This window comes from Hippocampus guttulatus, chromosome 6 (genome assembly GCF_054856545.1).
Source record: "Hippocampus guttulatus isolate MCC_2025c chromosome 6, RoL_Hgut_1.0, whole genome shotgun sequence".
Taxonomy (NCBI): Eukaryota; Metazoa; Chordata; class Actinopteri; order Syngnathiformes; family Syngnathidae; genus Hippocampus; species Hippocampus guttulatus.
The window spans coordinates 20849357-20868629 of record NC_141266.1 but is presented as its reverse complement, the minus strand read 5'-3'; the positions used below and the strand labels follow the sequence as shown (position 1 = coordinate 20868629).

Genomic DNA, 19273 nt, shown 5'->3' with positions numbered 1-19273 from the left:
TGGCCTAATTATTCTTGCTTTAGAGAATTCTCGGACAACGGCGTGTTATGTAAAGCGTGACTTTGATTTATCAAAAAGGACTCCGCCAGTAGTGCGGTCATATTACGTTGCCACTCAACACTGAACTGACAACCTATGTTTTTTTGATGATTCTGAGAACATAATGGAGACGATTCTTTCAGGAGCACTCAGAGAAAATTCAAAATCCCAATCTTATCGATGAAATGTGCATGGAGCGCTTATACCAGACTTACTGGTACAACGGTATGCCATACACGGTGTAATTTTCGACATGGAGACATAAAATAACGCGAAATCGCCGCCGAGAAATCAATGTATTCAAGTTAGGCGTGCTTATCAAGTGGCAGTATAAGAAGGGTTTCAAACTAAGGCGAGTAAGCAGAATTGTTAGTCCATTCAGAATTGTTAGTCCATTCATATATACGTCCGTGGTTAGACCTTACACTTGAACTTTTTTTTTCTTGGTATGAATTCCGTTCGAGTGGAGATTCCTGGTTGAAAGAGAAAGCGGAAGAATCGAGCGGACTCTTTGCCGCACTAGCAGAGCTACGCCGGCAGGTAGCGCTCTGATGCTTTGTCCCAGCAAAAGCCGAGATAGCTTATGAATGACAGATGACTCTCCCGTACCCAACGTCATATGTCACCGCGTGTTTGTTTGCGGGGGCTGGTGGCTTTGTGGAGGCGTTGCCATGGCAACCGCGGCACGGCGACGTGTTGGATGAAAAATGTCCTCAGTGTAACGTCACGGAAGAAATTACAGGATGGTTGTGATGTGTGGTGAGAGGGCGCAGCCGAGCGCAGCGGACACAAAGCGAACACGTAGCAAGTCATCTCTGTGCAAGCGATCGCCATGTGAGCCTGGAGGTCACTTCGGAGGTCATAGGTCATCGGCGGCTTCGTTTGATCGCGCGTGCAACCTCGGAGTGAGGCCTCTTGACCAGCCGAGCGGTGAGGAAGCGATCTTGGGGCGGCCGGTGCAGTGACGTCATCGTGCTGCTGTGGCGGGCGGGCGCTCGTCTCGAGTGAGCGAGCGAGCGAGTGAGCGACAACATGTCTGCGGGCTCAGGCGGCCCAGCGCCGGGGCCCGGCGGACCCCCGCCGGCCGGTGTCGGCAACCCCCGCAAGTTTAGCGAGAAGATCGCGCTGCACACGCAGCGGCAGGCCGAGGAGACGGCCGCCTTCCACGAGGTCATGATGGACATCACGTCGACTAGGGTGAGCCCGCCTGACTCCCAGCTCGTCGCCACCGCTGGCGGAGGTGGACGTGGTCGAACGAACGAGCGAGCGCAGGCAGGCCTCAGCCGGGCTCCCGGCGCCGTCCAGCCCACTGGACGTTGTGGGAGCCCGTCGGAAGACCGACCGTAGAGCCGCCAGTCGATGTGTCTGCTCTCTAGTGGCAAGTTTGCGAGGCCTCGAATGGCTTGCGCTGCGCTTCCGAGCGCCGTTAGCCTGCTTAGCATGTTAGCCTCGGCGGCTAGTCGCCTTGTTTACCAACTCACCGAGCTGTCATCCCACGCCGGAAGTCCTTCGGCACAACGTCCGATCGGAAGCTGATTTTCGCGTTGCGGGTTTCAATTTCGCCCTTCGACGCTGAGGTGGGCTCACTTGGAAATCTGCACTACTCCTTGAAACGTTCGGCTGTGGCGGAAGTCTCGCCCAATTTGCCTTTTCTTTGGAAATGGTCACTTTGGGCGCAATTTTTTGCGACAGGAAGCAGTTGGATCTAGCTAGTTTGTGAATTTGAAAGACCTTATCCAGGTGGTTGAGGAGTGCTAGTTCATTTCGTTGGAGAGAGTTATGTACTATTGACAAGCGAGTTGGTCAATATTCGCGTTGAGTCGCGTTGTCACTGGTGAACTTCAGATCGCGTTCAGAGTGATGAACGTGCGCTGTCCAAGTGCAGTTCACTTGCAATTTCACGTCAGTGGTTCGACTGGGATTGTTGCTGGACGAGTCGCCATAGTTACCGTAGTTACCATAGTTACCACCCTCTCTCAGTTACCTAACCACTGTTACCACAAGGAATGTTATTGTCATACCAACACACATTTACACATGATCTGGCAGACTGGCACCAAATACGATATTTCGGGTTCCAGTTTAGCTCAGTCAGTCCCAGGAATTGTAAACATAAAAATAGAGCAAAATGAGATTGATAATTGCGTGCAAAGATGCATTACAGCAGAATCAGAATGCAAGAGGCTTAAATTACACATATCTACAAGGTTATTTTGGACTTGACAATAAGAATCGAGTGTTCACCTTGCAGGGATGAATTAGACACGCGGTGTGGGGCTGATGTCAGGACACGGTTTGAGTTTAATAATCCGACAGTTTGTGGAAAGAAGCTGTTTCTCAGCTTGTACTTACTCCTCCAGCTCCTCCGTAGCCTCCTGCCTGAGGGGAGGAGATGGGCGAGGGAGTGGCTTGGCTCCTTGATGATACAGATAGCCCTCATCTGTTGGTGAAGATTTCTGTAGTTGTGTGGTAGCTTCCCCATGATCTTCTGAGCAGCCTTTACCGTCCTTTGAAGAGCCTTCCTTTCTGCAGCCGCTGTGCAACAGCGTGATGCTGGTGCTGAGGACACTGTCCACTGCACCATGATTAAGCTCCTCAAAACACAGCTCCCCAGTCCAGCACGTCACAGCTTCCAAAGGCAGTATAGACGTTGGGGAGCCTTCTTCAGCGGACGGGGAGTGTTTCAGTTCCAGGTGAGGTCCTCGTAAAGGTGGACCCCAAGGCACATGGAGCTGAAGAGCACTTGCACTTTGCTCCTCTAATGTGAATGGGTGTGTGTGAAGGGGTGAAGGTTATCTTTGCTCTGGCCAACTTGATGTATTACCTCCTCTGTGTACTTTTACTAATCATTGTTGGTGATCCATTCCACTACCACTGTGTCCTCTGCAAACTTCGCTATATGACTCTATTAGCTGTAGTCATGTGAGCAGGAGGGGCCTCAGCACACACCCCGGAGGGAACATCAGAGCTGAGGCCGATGGAGGAGAAGATGTTGTAAGGATAATGACAATCTTTGATCTTGTGGTAGTGAAGTCCGAGACCTAGGTCCACAGTGATGGAATCTAGCAGACGAGAAATCCAGGAAGAGCCGGTGGACGTAGGCATTCCTGAGGACGGTGTGGACCACCAATGAGGTGGCATTATCAGCGGAGAGGTTCTTCCCGTTGGTGTACTTCCTTTTGAGGGTCCACGGTGATGTGGATGGAATTTTTGATATGTGGCATAATCAGCTTCTCCAAACACTTCATGAGTGTAAGAGTGACGGCTACTCGCCGATAATCGTTTCAGCCTTTCGTCGGTTGGGACAGACCATCCTGGTCACCTGGTGGCCACAATCTCTCAGCTCAGTACACACGCTAGGATATCGTCGGAGCCCGCGGCTTTGCGGGGGTTAACCGTTTGCAGGGTTCTCCTCAAGCTTGGTAGGGATAAGTTGGTGGGACGTGTTATCGGGTGCTGTTTTGAGTCTGTTGTAGGAAGCATTGTTGTTGGGGGTCCTCAAAGCAGGCTTAGCACTGGTTCCAGGTACCTGGCTAGTGATCTTTTCAGTATTGCGCATCATTGGTGTTGTCGTTAAAGCTTTTTCGCGTGAGTTCGAGAGCCATTGGAGGCTCGTCAGTATATTATTGTTTCATATTTTTTATTTTCTGGCGGTACCCATCCGCTGTCATTTGTCGAAAATGCTGATTGGCGGTATATCCATGCTCATTCAATTTTTTTTATTCAATGCACTTAGAATAGGAGTCAGTTATTGACGGCATTTTGGCTCAATGTGGGGGTTTGAATACATACCATTGCCGATCCGTAACCAAATACAGAATACGGGTGACTTTTGGGTTTAACAAAGCCACTGTAGCCCGGGATCGTGGGAAAGCCAGTAGTTCCTGTTGCTCATCTTTTGATATATAGCGTCGCAAAACGTGCATTGAATGAGCTGCTCTCACCACTCAAAATGACTTTGTAACTGTAATAACAGGAGAAACACATAGAGCAAGAAATGCAGCATGGAAGAATTGCATGTTTTTCCTCCATTTCCAGCTATGACTGTTAGCGGGGTCCTATATTGCGCCTTTTCGGGTGGTGAAACCCGTTTCGCCGCCTTAAGCCATGTTGCGGTGGCACGTCTCTGCCTATTCTACATTATGCTAAGCAAAATCAGCCCGTTTAATGTTGCTCCACAGCTCCATCATGACCATGTTACCATTGTTGTGATTGTGAATTAGCGCAGATAGCATCATGACTGTTGTTACCATCGTCATGACCGTTTCCACTTTAGAATCTTAGCATTTGTTCAAGGCTTGTATTGCAGAACGATGTGAAGAGTGTGTTTGTGTTTTGCTGTTCAGCTGCAGGCTCAGAAGCTCCGTTTGGCCCGCACCCAGGGTCCGTACTACGGCGGCTCTCTGCCCAACGTCAACCAGATCGGCAGGGGGCCTCAGGACCTGCAGGTGAGTGTGATCACGCCGCCCCCTGCTGGAGCTGCGGCAACCCTCTGCTTGAGCGTGTTTGGTCTTGTGCAGTGCGCCTTCCCGCCGTCGCTGGAGTCGGCTCGCTCTACGCGTCATCACGGCCTGGTGGAGCGAGTCCACAGGGAACGTCGCTTCGTGCCGCCCATCAGACCGTACCGCAACCGCCAAGTATCCTTTCTTACGCTCCTTCAAAGCACTTTTAGTGCCTTCTGATGGGTCCGGCCCATAAGGCCTTCAAAGAAAAGCTCAAATTGTTTTCTACTATATTCACATCTGAAAGGCAAATGGCAACCGGCCTCATCCACTGACAGTGCATTTAGCTGCGCGTCTCTCTACTGGTCCGGACTCTCTGGACTAACTTGCAGAGCATTGGTTAGGACTTGAAAGAAGTTGTCCATTGTGTTTTTCATGTTACCGCCCGTGGCTGTTTCCACTCTAAATCTGATGGACCACGATAATAATATCGTTGACGTTGGATGATTATTATTATTTTGCTGCCGATATTATGTTGATAAAGCATAATTCTACAGCATTTCATTCTCATCCTATGTAATATCAATAAAACGTACTCGGGCTCTGTTCATAAACATTCGGCGAAGGGGTAAAAAGACTCAATATATCTTAACAGACAATATTCTGCCAGTCAGGTTTCTCGGGGGTTAAGAAAAAGTGCAAAGTGACAACATGTTTTTGGGAACAGTAACAAAAAGTAACACACAAAAAGCAGATCACAGCGTCCTGTTCCCGCATTCAATATAAAAAGTCTGCAGGATTTCTCTTAATTGCTCCCTCCCTCCCTCCCCCCCCCCTCTGTCGCTCTCTCTAATGAATGTAGTTATCCGGTGTTGCTGTCGTCAATGATGGTGTTTTTAGTTATTTTTTAATAATGGCGGTTCACGCACAGTCACACAAGAATTGCGGAGATGAATAACAAAAAGAAATGGGGATATGTGACTACATTGTCCTACTTTTTTTTGGGGGGGGGGGTCACTCCGGGGAAGTATGCGAACGTAGGATACACACGGAAACGCAAGCAGTGGTGTTTAGAGAGCGAACCACTCTGGGGATGGGTTATATAAGTCATCATTTTCAGGCTCCTAAACGCCATCTCCATGTAGACGGAATGGCCAATTGGTAAATAACTTGGGCGGAGACACTGAAACATGTTTTCGTCAGGACGGGGGTGGGGGGCGGGGTAGTTTTGGTTAGCTCGTTGGCTGCTTGTTGGAAGATGCACCGGTCATGAATCCGACGGTGATTTTGCGGGTATGCTCACATTATTTGCAGAGGAAGAACATTTCCAAGCAGGAGTGAATGTGGCCCAAAGACGTTGAAAAAGTTGAGCTTTTTTGGGGTTTGGTTCATACCAAACAAGCTTGGATATGCTTTGAATGAATTGATTTGAATCAAGCTGAATTAATTCATTTGTTGTATCGACTTGCCTTGTTTCCTTATGAAGACTTTTGTGGTGTGAACGTTTTCTTAACAGTGGTCTCCTCAGGTGGACAACTCCACCTATAACTCCGCCTACTTGTCGCCACCCCCGGACCCCAGCTGGAGAAGGTACATGCTATGACTCCACCCCCCCCGCCCCCCTTTGCGTCTCCACGGGGACACTGTCTGCGGCCATCTTGCTGCTACTTGGAGCCTTTGGCTGTGTTGGGAATCTTGAACTCATTCCCCACTCCTTACATGATGGTATAGTGGACCCAGATAGTTCCATAAAAGACCCCCCTCCCCCACCACAAAAAAAAAATAAAAATTGTAGTGATTGTAATGATTCCAAACACAGCGACTGCGTTCTGAATCCTTCATCGTTCCCAACTCCCTAAAGCACAAGATAGGCTTTTTAAAATGTTTTTTAATATTGTTGTCACCAGAGTTGAAAAATATGACTCGAATGCAGGGATTGACAACCTTAAATATTCAAACAGCCACCCCCCCCAAAAAAGAAAACGGGGTTAAAAAAGGCTGTTGACATCAAAAGTCCCCCCCAGCTAGGGCACATTTATAAGAAACTCTCATATGGAGCAATTTTGAAATCAATAGAGCACTCCAGAGAACACAACACTTGATCTCTGTATGTAACAAAAACTTTTGGTTGAAGCTTGCTTTCAAGTTGAATCGTCTTTGTCTGTTTGAGTCCTCCTCGTATTCATGAACTCTAAGGCAAACGTCCATTTTCTGACAACTCTCGGACATATTTTGAATCGAAACAGTTGAATGCCACAATGTCACCATAATCTTCAAATTTGGAATTACATTTGAAAAACAAGTTGAAGTTAGTGGGGTTTTTATTTTTTCCCCTCTCTGTCTTCAAAGTCACAGAGAGCCACACCAGAACCATGAAAGAACCACATTGGGGTTGCCCACCCCCACCCGAAATACAAAATAGGGATTTTTTATTTTATTCTCTTTACTCTGATGGACTAAAGCTGACCACAGGACTGAAAGTGAGGATTAATCAAATACGTTTGTGGGGGGTTTTATTTGGTGGACTCAGGATCAATAATCTTGACTGAGGAGTAAACATTGCAACAGCCCTGGCCAATGTCGGCGTGCCTATGAAGTGGCTAGGGAGGGATTCCCGACACGTCCAAACGTTTGGAGAGACGCTTTGGAGCTCTAACATGCTAGCAAGCCACATGTTCTTTTCTCTTTTTTGTGCCGCCGCCTCCTTCTTCTTCTTCTTCTTCTTCTTGGGGGAGTCTGCCAGCGTTCTTCCCGCCGCTATTCTAACCACCAAGAAACACGCACGCGCATAACACGCTGGCTCCGACCGGTGGCTACCTCACAGGATTTTCAGCGGAGGCTTCCGCCTTAGCGTCAACCCGCTTGCGCTTTTCCTGAGGCTGACTTCATCCCGCGCTTCCTCTTCTTCCACCTCACCGTGTCTTTTGCGCGCTGTTGCCGGGCGGGCGAAGCCCAGTAACGTAACGTTTTGTTCTTGTCGATCGTGAAAAGGAATTGGTCCGCCGGAATCTTCCCGGGGGATAAAAGCCACTTGTTACGTCTCCCAACCACTGCGCTCAACAGGTGAATCCTCCTCTTCGTCCTTTTCTACCTTTTTTTTCCCCACCTCCACCTCTTCCTCCACATCCCCCCTCCTTTTCTTTTGGCTCTTCTCACCCCCCACCCCCTTCCTCTTCATCTTTTTGCATCCCAGGACTTTGTTTTTTATCTTCCCCTTCCCTTCCCCCTCTTTTTCCTTGTCTCTTCTCTCTTCACCCTTCTTACTTTTCTTCATCCTTCTTTGTCTTCTACATCTTTTTTTCTTCATCTTCCTGTTCTTTGTCTTTAATTTATTCCCCCCTTTCTCCTTTTCCTCGGCTATCTCATTTCCTCCTGCCTCACTTCCTCTTCCTCTTCTTCCTCCACCTCCTCCCATCTTTTCTCCCCTTATCTGATGATTCAATTTCTGCCCGAGTAGATTTTCTTCTTCACGGCCGCCACCTTCTCCTTCGCTCTTTTCTCTTTCTCTCCTTCCGCCACGCCCCTGGCCGGCGTGCATTTCCTGTTGTCATGTTATTGGCTGGCTGTAGGAGGTAAGATGGGGTCAACCAGCCATTGCGCTCGCCTTGGTAACATCATCTCTTTCAGAGCATTGAGACCGCGTCAGATGCAGGCTTGTGATTGGTCGAGCATGTTGATTGAACCGCTGACAGCCTTTGTGTGTGTGTGTGTGTGTGTGGTCCACCAGGACCAACTCTGACTCAGCCCTCCACACCAGCGTGATGAACCCGCCATCGGGTGACCCCTTCGCCGCAGGATGTCACACCCTCACAGCCCACGCCGGAAGACGCAACGGTGAGACGCACGTGGGCGTCACCCACCCTGGACCCGAGCCGATCAAACCTAGTGGTTCCGCAGCATCACCATGACAACCTTGTCTGTCCTTTTAGTCTTTCCGTACCCGGTCCCGCCCATTGAGGAAAACGTGCTGGATGATGCCAAGCTCATCCCCAACAAAGCTTGGGATGCCAAGAAGGTTAAACACCATGCGTGCACACAAACACACACACACACACACACACAGATTAATCAGCGGTTGATTTGTGTTTGTTTATGTATTCAGTTTCCTGTGATGACCTCCAGACCAAAGTCATGTGAAGTTCCTGGCATCAAGTACGCACCCCCTCCATAACACACACATGCATGCACCCACACTGCCCTAACATCACATTTGTCCTGCATACAGGAGTGCACTGACTCGGTGTTGATGTTTGGAAGCGCCATATTAGTGCCTTACTTAGTATTCTATTCTGAAATTGGCCCTCAGAAGCAATTGTTGTGGTGGCTGACTTGACTCTGAATTGAGGCTTAGCCTAGCCTACAGTATTCTTAGTACGCAAAAGTGCAGCGACACATTCTAACTGGAGCGTATTATTTAATTTCCGTTGCTCATGCACACCAGCGTGCATCCCTGATCATGAGCATCTATTTTTGCCCTATTGAGTTTGTCACTGGACAATTGAGCGGTTTGACAACAGGGAACCCTCTACTGGGGCTTCATTGTCACGACAGGTTGAATACATTGCCAGTAATGGCGCCCTCCTGAGGGTGATTGATTGTACTGTTTCATTCTGATTCCCCGAATGTGATATTAATCAGAGCGCCGTGTTTTGACGAGGCAAGGCAAGCTTATTTGTACACCACACTTCATGTACGAGACAATTAAAAGTACTTTACATAAAACCAAAGCATTATGGAAAGAGACACAAAATAATACATTTCAGAAATCATCACATTTTCGAAAACCGTAAATGATTAAAATCAAGCATTCGTCCACTGCTGACACATGCAATGTATTTTTGAAAAACAAATTCGGGGTTTCGTTTCCCTTTGATGTTCAATTTTATTTCATCCCTCTTATTTGTGTGTCTGCGCGTTAAGCGTGTTCATGTCACCCGAGCTACCGTCGGCTCCTGCACACGGCGTCCCGCCGGCCCTCAACATTAGCGGGTCGCTCCCAGATCTTTCCAGTCTTCACTTCCCCTCGCCTCTGCCCACACCGCTGGACCAGGACGAGCCTACGTACCCCGGCGGCAGCACGGGCAACCTGGCGTCCACCCTGACCCAGCTGGGCATCAATACCAGCAGCGCCGAGGGAGGCAACGGCGCCTTCCACCATCAGGCCGGTAAGGCGCACTGACTGAAGGCACGCGTGACCGAACCGCACATGAGTTGCCGACCGTCTGCGACTAGTTTGGCTGCCATTTCAAATGTCCATTTGTGGGAAAGAAAGTGCACACCATTGCAACGGCGCAGACGGACGTTTACATGACCAATCGAAATGGCACTTTTTAATCGCGTGATCTCTCGCCCAAAAAAAAAAAAAATCAAAAGAGGTGGATTTACAAATCTAAAATCGAATTTTCTGCATCACACAAACTCACGGAAAGTACAATGCGAGAAGGAAAAGGCGCAAGCCAAGCTATTTGGTTGAAGGAAAAAAAAAGAAATGCGGGGAAAAATAAAGACAGAAAATGGGGAAATTGTGGAGCACCGTGTCAAGTAATTGTTGTAACACAGACCTTACGCTCCAATATGAAGCCGTTGCAGGACCTGAGACCAGATCAAATTTACGTCTTGCAAATCACTGAGGGGAATGTTCAATTACGTTGCTAACATAACGTTAGCCTTGCGCAGGGGCCAGGTCTTTGTCAATTAGGACTACCGTCCAATTTGTAGTTTGGTTGTAACCACGTACATGCCCGCGACCATCACGACGTCACACAGGGTGCTTTTAACTTTTGCCCTGGAACTGCGTGTCACATTGGTGCTCTCCAGTGTCTCCATTTTGTGAACGTGTGGGAGAAAAACAAAGGTGAGAGAAGGTATGGAACTACTGTATATGACTTTTAGAACAAACTTGTTTGGTAGAATTTTGTCCAGTTGTTGTCGTGAATACTCTAAAGATGGCAAGTCATAGTGCTTTGCTTTTATGTGCTGGCACGTTTCACACAAGATGCCCGCCATGTTTGCCCTTTCTCCCGCAGGTGTGCCGGGCTCATTGGGAGGCACGCTGAGTAACCCGTCCCTGCAGTCGTCGCTGAGCAACCCCAACATCCAGTCGTCGCTCAGCAGCCACTCTTTCAGCAACTCTCTAAGCTCCGCCTCCTTGCACTCGTCACTCAGCAACCCATCGCTGCAATCGTCTCTGGGCTCCTCCCCCTCTCTGCCCTCCTCCCTCAGCAGCCAATCGCTGCACTCGTCCCTCAGCAGCTCCTCCCTCCAATCGGCCTCCGGTAGCAGCAACCCCGCCTACAGCTCTGGCTCCGCTACCTACACGTCCTCGGTCAACACGTCACCGCGGAGACGGGCGCAACCCTCGCCACTCGTCCTGCCCGTCTTGGGCGGGGACGCCCGGCGACATCACACCAAGCAGTTCTCGCCCACCATCTCACCCACGCTGTCCTCCATCACGCAGGTAACGCGCGCACTCGTATGCACAATAATGTACACAAACGGATACACGTAAAAGCCCAAATCTCTCACACACACCCTGCACAAAACGTAGCATGTACGTCTCCCCTTGCTGTCCTCAGTTGCACATTCATGCGCATTTCTCACCCAAGCTTTCCTCCCTCGCAGAGGTGACACACATACATGCGTACACAGTGACATGTTTCCCACTTCCCACCCCTAGGGCGTGCCCCTGGACACGAGTCAGCTGACTCTGGACCAGCGCTTACCACCATATCCACTGGGCCAGCAGGCCCCCCACCAGCAGCCCCCCCACCTGAGTCAGCATCAAGCGCAGATGGTCCGCCTCCAGCAGACGCCGCCGCAGAACCTGCTCAACGCTCAGCACTTTGGAACGGTACCTAAACTCAAAAAGCGTTTTCATCACATCCATCTTCACGTTCTCCTCCTCTAAACTTCCTCGTGTGTGTGTGTGTGTGTGTGTGTGTGTGTGTGTGTGTGTGTGTGTGTGTGTGTGTAGCCGCAGCGGGCGGGCGGCTCTCAGGTCAGCTCGGCACTGGTGAAGAACAACGCCTTGGAGCCCTACCTCCACGGCACCTTGACCTCCCAGTGTCAGCTCAAGCAGGAAGCGGAGCAACAGAGGAGCGGGAACTTCCCTCAATTGCACTTGACCGCCGACCTGTACAACGTGAGACCTCTACTGGCCTATTTGTTGACTGCCTGCCCGCTTGCTGCCATGGTAACGCGATGTTTTCCCAGGATGCCTTGCTCAATTCCTTGCTGGACGACTCTTACGTGAACCTGCAGCTCAGTGGCAAAGCCAGCCAGCAGGTACGGCGACGCGTGTCACCATTGTGTCATAAGATCTATACATACATCACATGACCAAGGTGCATCGGGAGCAACATGTCATGCGACTGACACGTGTCGCTCAACATGCTTCACGCGATCACATGACCAACGCATGTCAGTCACGATTAACGCCTCAAACGGTGAATGTGTCTCATGAGCAACTCGCATCACATGATAAGCCCGTGTCAGACAATCGACACCCGTCACATTTTCACTGATCTAAAGCTGCGTCACACCTGAAGCAGCCAGAGCTTGAACACGTCGCAATCAAATCATCACGTCACATGACCAACGCATGTCATGATTGACATGATGGACCAGCAGCACATGAACAATGCGTGTCGTATGAGTATGCATCTCGTGAGCAACGTGCATCACATGATCAATGCATGTCGCATAAACAACATGCGTCACATGATCAGCATGCGATAAGCAATTGTAACATGATTGTGTCACAACCGACTTGCGTCCTTGGACCAAATCATCCCCTGATCGACGCTTCATGACCAGCGCATGTCACAAGCAACAAGCCACATGATGGACATAAGTCACATGACCGATTCATGTTATTATCAGCTCAAGTCACATCAACACGCATCACATGATGTAATCCTTGTCACATGACAGAGGCGCCTGTGCGTGTTTGTGCTTCAGTTCTCCGCCGAGAGCCCGAGTGACGTCGTCGGCCGCAGTGTACTGAGCGGCGGCCATGCTGACGCGCAGATGCTGCAGCAGTCCTTAGACCAAGCCGTACTCCACCAGAACCAGAATCAGAATCACAACTATGGCAGCAGCGGCGGCGACTTTCGCCAGAACATCCCCAACATCATCCTGACGGGTGGGTTCAGGCGACACGTTAAGCAACGCTCAAGTTGATTGTCTCATTTGTCTGTTGCCAGCAAACAGAAAGTTTGTTTTTCGTCTTAAAGGCCAACTCCAGTCCAACATGTTCTTTGCAGTCATGTGTTCTGCATGCCCCCACAAGTTGAAACACGATGTTCTAATGACTGTTGCGTTGGTGGAATATAAGAAGGAAGACCACTCTGGGGTCTGACATTTTATGCTGTTGAATTAAATTGATGGCAAAGTCCCCTCGGGCTCGCATTGCTAATGTCGCGTGACGCATGTTTGCAATTGCCGTGGTTATCGTCATCCTCATCAGTCGACTTTTAATTGGTTCCTAATAGAGTTGCAACAATTAATTGAATACTTCTTGACTAATCCATCCATCCATCCATCCATTTTCCGATCCGCTTTATCCTCAAAAGAGTCGCGGGGGGTGCTGGAGCCTATCCCAGCTATCTTCGGGCAGTAGGCAGGGTCCACCCCAAACCGGTTGCCAGCCAATCGCAGGGCGCAGAGAGACGAACAACCATCCGCGCTCACACTCACACCTCAGGACAATTTGGAGAGTTCAATAAGCCTGCCATGCATGTTTTTGGAATGTGGGAGGAAACCGGAGTACCCGGAGAAAACACATGCAGGCCCGGGGAGAACATGCAAACTCCACACAGGGAGGAACCACGTACCTCTGCACTTGCTAACCACTGGACCACTGGGCAGCTTGTTGACTAGTTGATTATCTAATTAATCAACAACTATTTTTGATCACCATTTCGAGACCATGTTTGACTTTAAATTGTCGAAATTCTCTAATTTCAGCAATAAATATTCTGATTTCTGTCTTCCACATGAAAGCACACCGATTGTTTTTGTTTTGTGTTTTTAGCAAACGTCAACAGAAATCTTTTCCGATGTTTGAATGAAAGAATAGAAAGTAAAACATGTTTTCTTTTTTTAAATCCAAGTAATAGAAAAAATAATGACAATGACAAATAATAATCGCAAATGAGATGGTGGTTAAAATAATCAGTAGTTGTTGCAGCCATGATATTTTTTTGTTCACTTTACTTGTGGTACCAAATGAATGAAGGTTTTCGGAAAGTTCAACATTTTACTGATGAGTGCCCATGATAAAATTTCCGATGTAGTGACGGGTGAGTCAAAATTGCTGGATGATTGCGAAAGCAGCATCAGCTCATTCCCTGCTCAGTGGACATTTTAAGGTCCACGGTATAAAAAATAATCTGGGGTTCACTGAACAGCATATTCCAACAGGACACAATCCCGGGTGTACCCCATGGACAGCTTTTTTCATTTTTTTGTTCCATGACGCGTGTATTTATCCTCAGGCGACTCTCCGCCGGGCTTGTCCAAAGAGATCGCCAGCGCCCTGTCGCACGTGCCGGGTTTCGAGATGGACCCGTACTCTCTGGACGACCCGCTCCGGATGGGCGCTCTGGCCCTGGACATGCTGGAGGGAGACCTCATGCTGGCCGACCCCGCCGTGGAGGACTCGTTCCGCTCGGACAGACTCAAGTGAGCTCCGGCGCGGGCCGGCGGGCAGACACCGGGAGCGGACGCGCGCCGCGGGGTCAAGACCGAAACTCATCAGCTGCCCTTCTGGGTTGCGAAGGGGTGAAGCGCTTCCGGAACGTGGCCGGTAAATTTCTACGGGAAGTTAAGATGGGTAATTTAGCAATGATGTCAAATTGGAAACTTTCCATTGGAACCCTTTTTAAAGGCAGAATATTAACTCATTCACTCCCAAAGACGTTTTTAAACGTCTTTTCAGACTTGGTCTAGAATTGGCTGGTACTGAATGAGTTAAGCTATGTCACTATAAAAGCAGTGAACCTACCACGAGGAAGAAGAGACTCGCCTCTTTCACCAGAAAAAAAAAATCAGCTCTTTCGTAAACGGCAGTAAAAATGGGTTGGTTTTTACTCAAACCACCGGCTTCGAACCCAAAAGTGGAGAAACAAGCCAAGCTTTTCATGCAAAGAATTGGGATTTCAACATCTCTTTTGCTTCATTTAGAATCATTAATGTACAGATATTTTCAGATTTGCAGCTTTGCGGTGGAGTGTGGAGGACCCAAGCGTAGGGAGGCAAGGCTGGAATGTAGGATCAACACACAAGATCGATTCCGGGGAGGAAAAAACAGAAGTACCGTAGTACGGTGACAAAATACTGAATTAAAAGTGTAAAAGTCACTCTCCAAAGAATCATGGGAGAAAGCACTAATTGGCTCTACAAGTGTTATCGTTGCACTTTGGAACACATAACTTTAATTAAAAGTAGCACTTGTAGTGGGGAGAAAAATGTTACACAGTTGTTCTCCAAGTGCCCTAAAAATGAGCATGTTGGTAAATGGTTCTGAAAGTAGCTACTTCGATATCAGCGATATCAAGTACATTTTATAAGGACAGTTATTGAGCATGTCAAATCCAAAGCCACGTGATGTCGACATATCCTGCCGTGTGCTTGATGGTACACAGGAGCGATTTGACAGACGAGCTAGGTGAGAGCCTCTCGCACGCGATGTAAAACGAACTGGGCAATGAAACACTCGGATTCCACTTCACCAATAAAAACGTCCGCAGCAGTCAACCAGTTACGGGGGAAGTCAAATCAAAAACTTTTTGGACAATAATCTGATCTGTGCGACACCACTCGTCTATACACGGTATTCTGATGAATGAATGAAAATGTCACCCAGAACGTTTTTGACTTGACGTCTCCTGTAAGCGCTTCCATTCAAAAAACGGATTCTCGTCAATTGCCTTTAATTGCCATGGAAAGTTTCCAAATTGGACAGTTGACGGAATGTCGCCCCCTCGTCCGGAGGCCCGTGCGTTCGCCGTTTTGGACGGCAAGTCAGCCATGAACTTTCTCCCGGGTGGCGACGGGTAGCGTCAGCCTCTCGAAAGACAGAAAGGCCAACTGCTGAGCCTTCAAGTCCACCTCCTGGTCCATGCACTAGTGCACTCCTTGTCCTCACTAGTAGGACATTTGCCCTATTTGGCATGTTTTTTACCCATGAACCCCTTTGAGCATTTATTCCCATGCCTTCAAAGTACTCGAGCTCTGTGCCGGATTTCCACACATATATGCCGCACCCGCACATATATGGAACGACGGATCAATAAACACGGTGAGGAGACATCTCTACTGGGAACAAGTGTGGAAAAAAATACGCGAGTCCGCATTCGTTGCCGAGCACGACCATCATGTAAGATTGCGCACCCTCTTGTCAATCTATGCATCAAACCTCAGGGGGTAAAAGCGGCACTGATGAAACTGGCAAATGAACATGTCAGCCATTTGAACAGACACGGCATTGTTCCTGAATTCAGACAGAGTCTGAAATAAATACATCTAATATATGAGTTACATATGTGTATGTATACACATATGATGTCGTAAATAATAGAATGAATGACCATCCACTTTGTTGTGGCAGACAATAAAATCCCGTCCATTGCCTCCTCTTAAATTTTTCTTACTTTAAGCCATGTATATTATATCGATTCGATAGAAAGTAGTTGTTCTGCGAGTGAAAACAGGCTGCACTAGTACATGGACCCGCAAGGTGGATGTGAAGAATGTGGAATAAATGCTCACAGTGGGTTTACTCGTATAAAAATCAAAAACTTGTTCTCAACATCCCTGATGCCTACTTTCGGGTCCATACACTCTTTTTGTCCTAGCTCGTAAGACAATTCAGCATACTGGTAAGAACCACTGTGTCCTACGAATCACTTTTTATGCACTAGTAGTGGAAAAAACGCCACTCGTGTGACGTAGTTCTACAAATGCGTCTGCATTGTAGTAGGGTATGTTCAGACTGCAGCTCAATTCCTTTATTATTATTATTATTTTTTTTTTTTCAAATCCAACCTGGCTCAGATATTTGCAAGTCCGACCTTCCCGTCAACTAAAGCCCAGTATTTCCTCCTCGCAGGCGGGGGGAAAAGACGGCTTCGGAAACTACTGACATTGTCCGGGAATCTACAATCTTCTTTACAGTTGACTTTAATTGAATCCCACTTGAAACGCGAAGCAAAAAGTGGACATTTGTGGCGAATGTAGTCATTCGCCCACGCTTCTTTTACTATTCACGGCAGTGACGTGACATCATTTTTAATCGCCGTTTCCATTAAATGAGGGGATCGGGGGAGTCCCCAAATTATCTGGACCTCCTCCTGCCTTGATACTGTGGCAATATGAGATGATAAAATGAGCCCCGACACACGGCACCATATTTAATTACATAAACACTGGCCAGATGACGTCTGTTTTTTTTTAATGCATGTCACTTGACGACGGGTTTTGAGTTCATGCGTGTCACAACACGGCCGCGTTGCGTTCACATTAGAAGTCGCATTTGTTTTTGTAGCGAGTATATAAAAAGCTGTAATTCATCAAAAAAAAAAATCCAAATTGTGCCTGCAGTGTGAACGTAGCCTTAATTGTGAGGAGGAAGAGCATACTAGTGCGTGGACCTTAATATAGAGAACTAAATATAGTTTCAGGTCCATGTACTAGTAGGACGGTTGTTGGCCTCACTATTGGGTCAGTTCACTACACTTGCAGTATGACTGTATCTCATAATTTAAAACACGACTTTTTATTTTTGTGGGTTTAGTTGAAAAGCAATTAAGGGAGGTGTTTTAATTGTGCACTGAAGGCAAAGAGCATAATAATATACATGGACCTTTAACTGAATCTCGTTTCAGGTCCATGAACTACTTGTCCAGTCGCTGTCCTCACTATTGAAACAATTTTGAAGTAGGCAGACAGCATCGATGTGTCGCTAGTTGAAAAAGGCTACCTTTAAGACTCTTTATTTTTTAAATTTTTTGTCTGCTTGTGTGCTGAATTGTACTGACTAATAAGCGTACTCGTATATGGACCCGAAACTGGACTTTGCATACTTCCTGCTCTGCTATGCAATTGAAGGCGAGAAGCCCGCTGTCTGTCATTACCAATCAGACTGTCGGTGTTCCTCCAAAATCGTCGCGAGCCACCCACGTGTGGCTTTTGTGCGGGTAATTGGCGAGGTAGTCACACATTCCCTGTTGGCGGCGCTTACCCGTCTTTTGGCTGAAATTTGACAGGAAGCTCCTCGGGATGTGCGTGCGCTGGCGTGCGCTCACGCAGGAAGTCTTGTCATCAAGTCAAGAAGATGAGAATAAATGTCAGCGAGACATTTTTACGCATTTGACCAGCTTTTTAGTTCTTCAGAATGAAAAAAAAGAATGTTTTCCGAGGTGAGGGAGCGGTCTCAGTCGGTCCCGTCATCATCATGCCAGAACTTCCTCTTTGAACAGGAAGTGCAGGTTTTCACACGCTTGCGTGTTTGTTGGAAAAGGTCAAAGTCACATTCGCTGACAAGGAAAATTTCTTTGAGCCAAGCTAATGTGCATGCATGTGCGCACGCGATTGTTTTATGCAATCAGTTCGGCAGAAACAATGTAGTTGGAAACTCTGCCAGTGGGGGAGCTGTTGAGGGATCAGCAACAGGCCATATTTCTCTGAAACACGCACACATGTGTGCGCGTGCGCGCGCACCTCCCCTACCATGAGCTAAAAAGGCCATATTTCATGTTGTCACATTTTTACAAAGGTTTGCTCAAACGTTCTTAACGCTGTTGGGCTCATGCTTTTAGGCTGAACTGCGTTTATGCGCGTGTTGTAATAATTTGTAATAAGCAGGGACGTGTTTGTACATATGAATGTTTGCAAAGCAGCTAACAAGAGATTTATAAACTGTTACTTCACATTCTTTTTTGCAGAAAATAAACTTTATGTGAACTTGTCAAGTTTCTCCATTGAGAGGGAAGCAACGTTACCGGTCCTTCAAAATAATAGCTCATATAACTGCGCTTTTGTAAAACTTGCTTTGTTTCTAAGAATATAACTGCATTGAAAACAAAGGAACAGTACTGCTACTTTAAAAATGAAAGCAACAGTGCCACTACTGCAAATTGAAAACACTACTTAAAAATAAAAGAAAAAGGACCAATAATTGAAAAATGAAACCTACTTCAAAATAAAAGCAATACAGATATTTTGAAATAGCAGTACTATAAACAGTACTGCTATTTCAAAATAAAACCAGCACTACCATGACTACAGAATAAAGCAACAGCTTTGTCCCCAGTACATCGAAGTTTGGCTATCTCTCTGATGAGCTGATTTGGAATCCACTCCATCCTGGTGACTCCTCAAGAAAAGCCCCACATCTTCATTTGCACCACCTCCACTTCTGCTTCCTCCTGTTTCTTCAGCACCACTGTCTGGAATCTGTACATCATAGCCAACTTCAGAAGATTTTCCCTTCATCCTCAGCGAGACTCGAACACCACATAACACCCCTGATATTTTCCTCTGCCTATGCCAACCTGCTTGAATCCATTTCTTCACACCCTCAGTCATTTGACCCCAATCATTTTTAGTCCTCCACCATAGCTATACCTCTTCCCTGTAGCTTCACTCTTCTGGTCTATCAGGGTTCCCAGTCTAACCTCATCACTCAAGTCTATCAATCACTATTCCAAAGAGGAAGAGGCTAAGAACAGATCCCTGATGCACCCCAACTTTCACCTCCAACTCTTGTGCCACACTGACAACACACCTAA

General features: G+C 47.7%; 1 protein-coding gene across 2 annotated transcripts; it reads left to right on the top strand.

Moving 5' to 3' along the window:
• Positions 1 to 1010: 1010 nt before the first annotated feature.
• On the top strand, positions 1011 to 18450 carry LOC147204101 (CREB-regulated transcription coactivator 2). 2 transcript variants are annotated; one of them, XM_086114475.1, is made up of 15 exons: positions 1011 to 1236; positions 4386 to 4487; positions 4560 to 4676; positions 6010 to 6071; positions 7473 to 7544; positions 8209 to 8315; positions 8411 to 8496; positions 8584 to 8633; positions 9402 to 9646; positions 10508 to 10938; positions 11158 to 11331; positions 11455 to 11622; positions 11694 to 11765; positions 12441 to 12624; positions 13979 to 18450. In XM_086114475.1, exons 1-15 carry the CDS (start codon positions 1072 to 1074, stop codon positions 14167 to 14169), a joined length of 2226 nt encoding a protein of 741 aa, XP_085970601.1. In that variant the 5' UTR covers positions 1011 to 1071; the 3' UTR covers positions 14170 to 18450. The 2 variants fall into 2 exon arrangements, with proteins under 2 accessions (XP_085970601.1, XP_085970602.1); XM_086114476.1 differs by lacking the exon at positions 7473 to 7544.
• The last annotated feature ends 823 nt before the right edge of the window (positions 18451 to 19273 follow it).

Bases quoted from the DNA above. Each gene is read 5' to 3' on its own strand.
- LOC147204101 (XM_086114475.1), top strand. From the start codon at position 1,072: ATGTCTGCGGGCTCAGGCGGCCCAGCGCCGGGGCCCGGCGGACCCCCG. The intron at 8,497-8,583 runs GTTAAACACCAT...TTATGTATTCAG, and splicing joins AAGCTTGGGATGCCAAGAAG to TTTCCTGTGATGACCTCCAG. The intron at 10,939-11,157 runs GTAACGCGCGCA...TCCCACCCCTAG, and splicing joins CGCTGTCCTCCATCACGCAG to GGCGTGCCCCTGGACACGAG.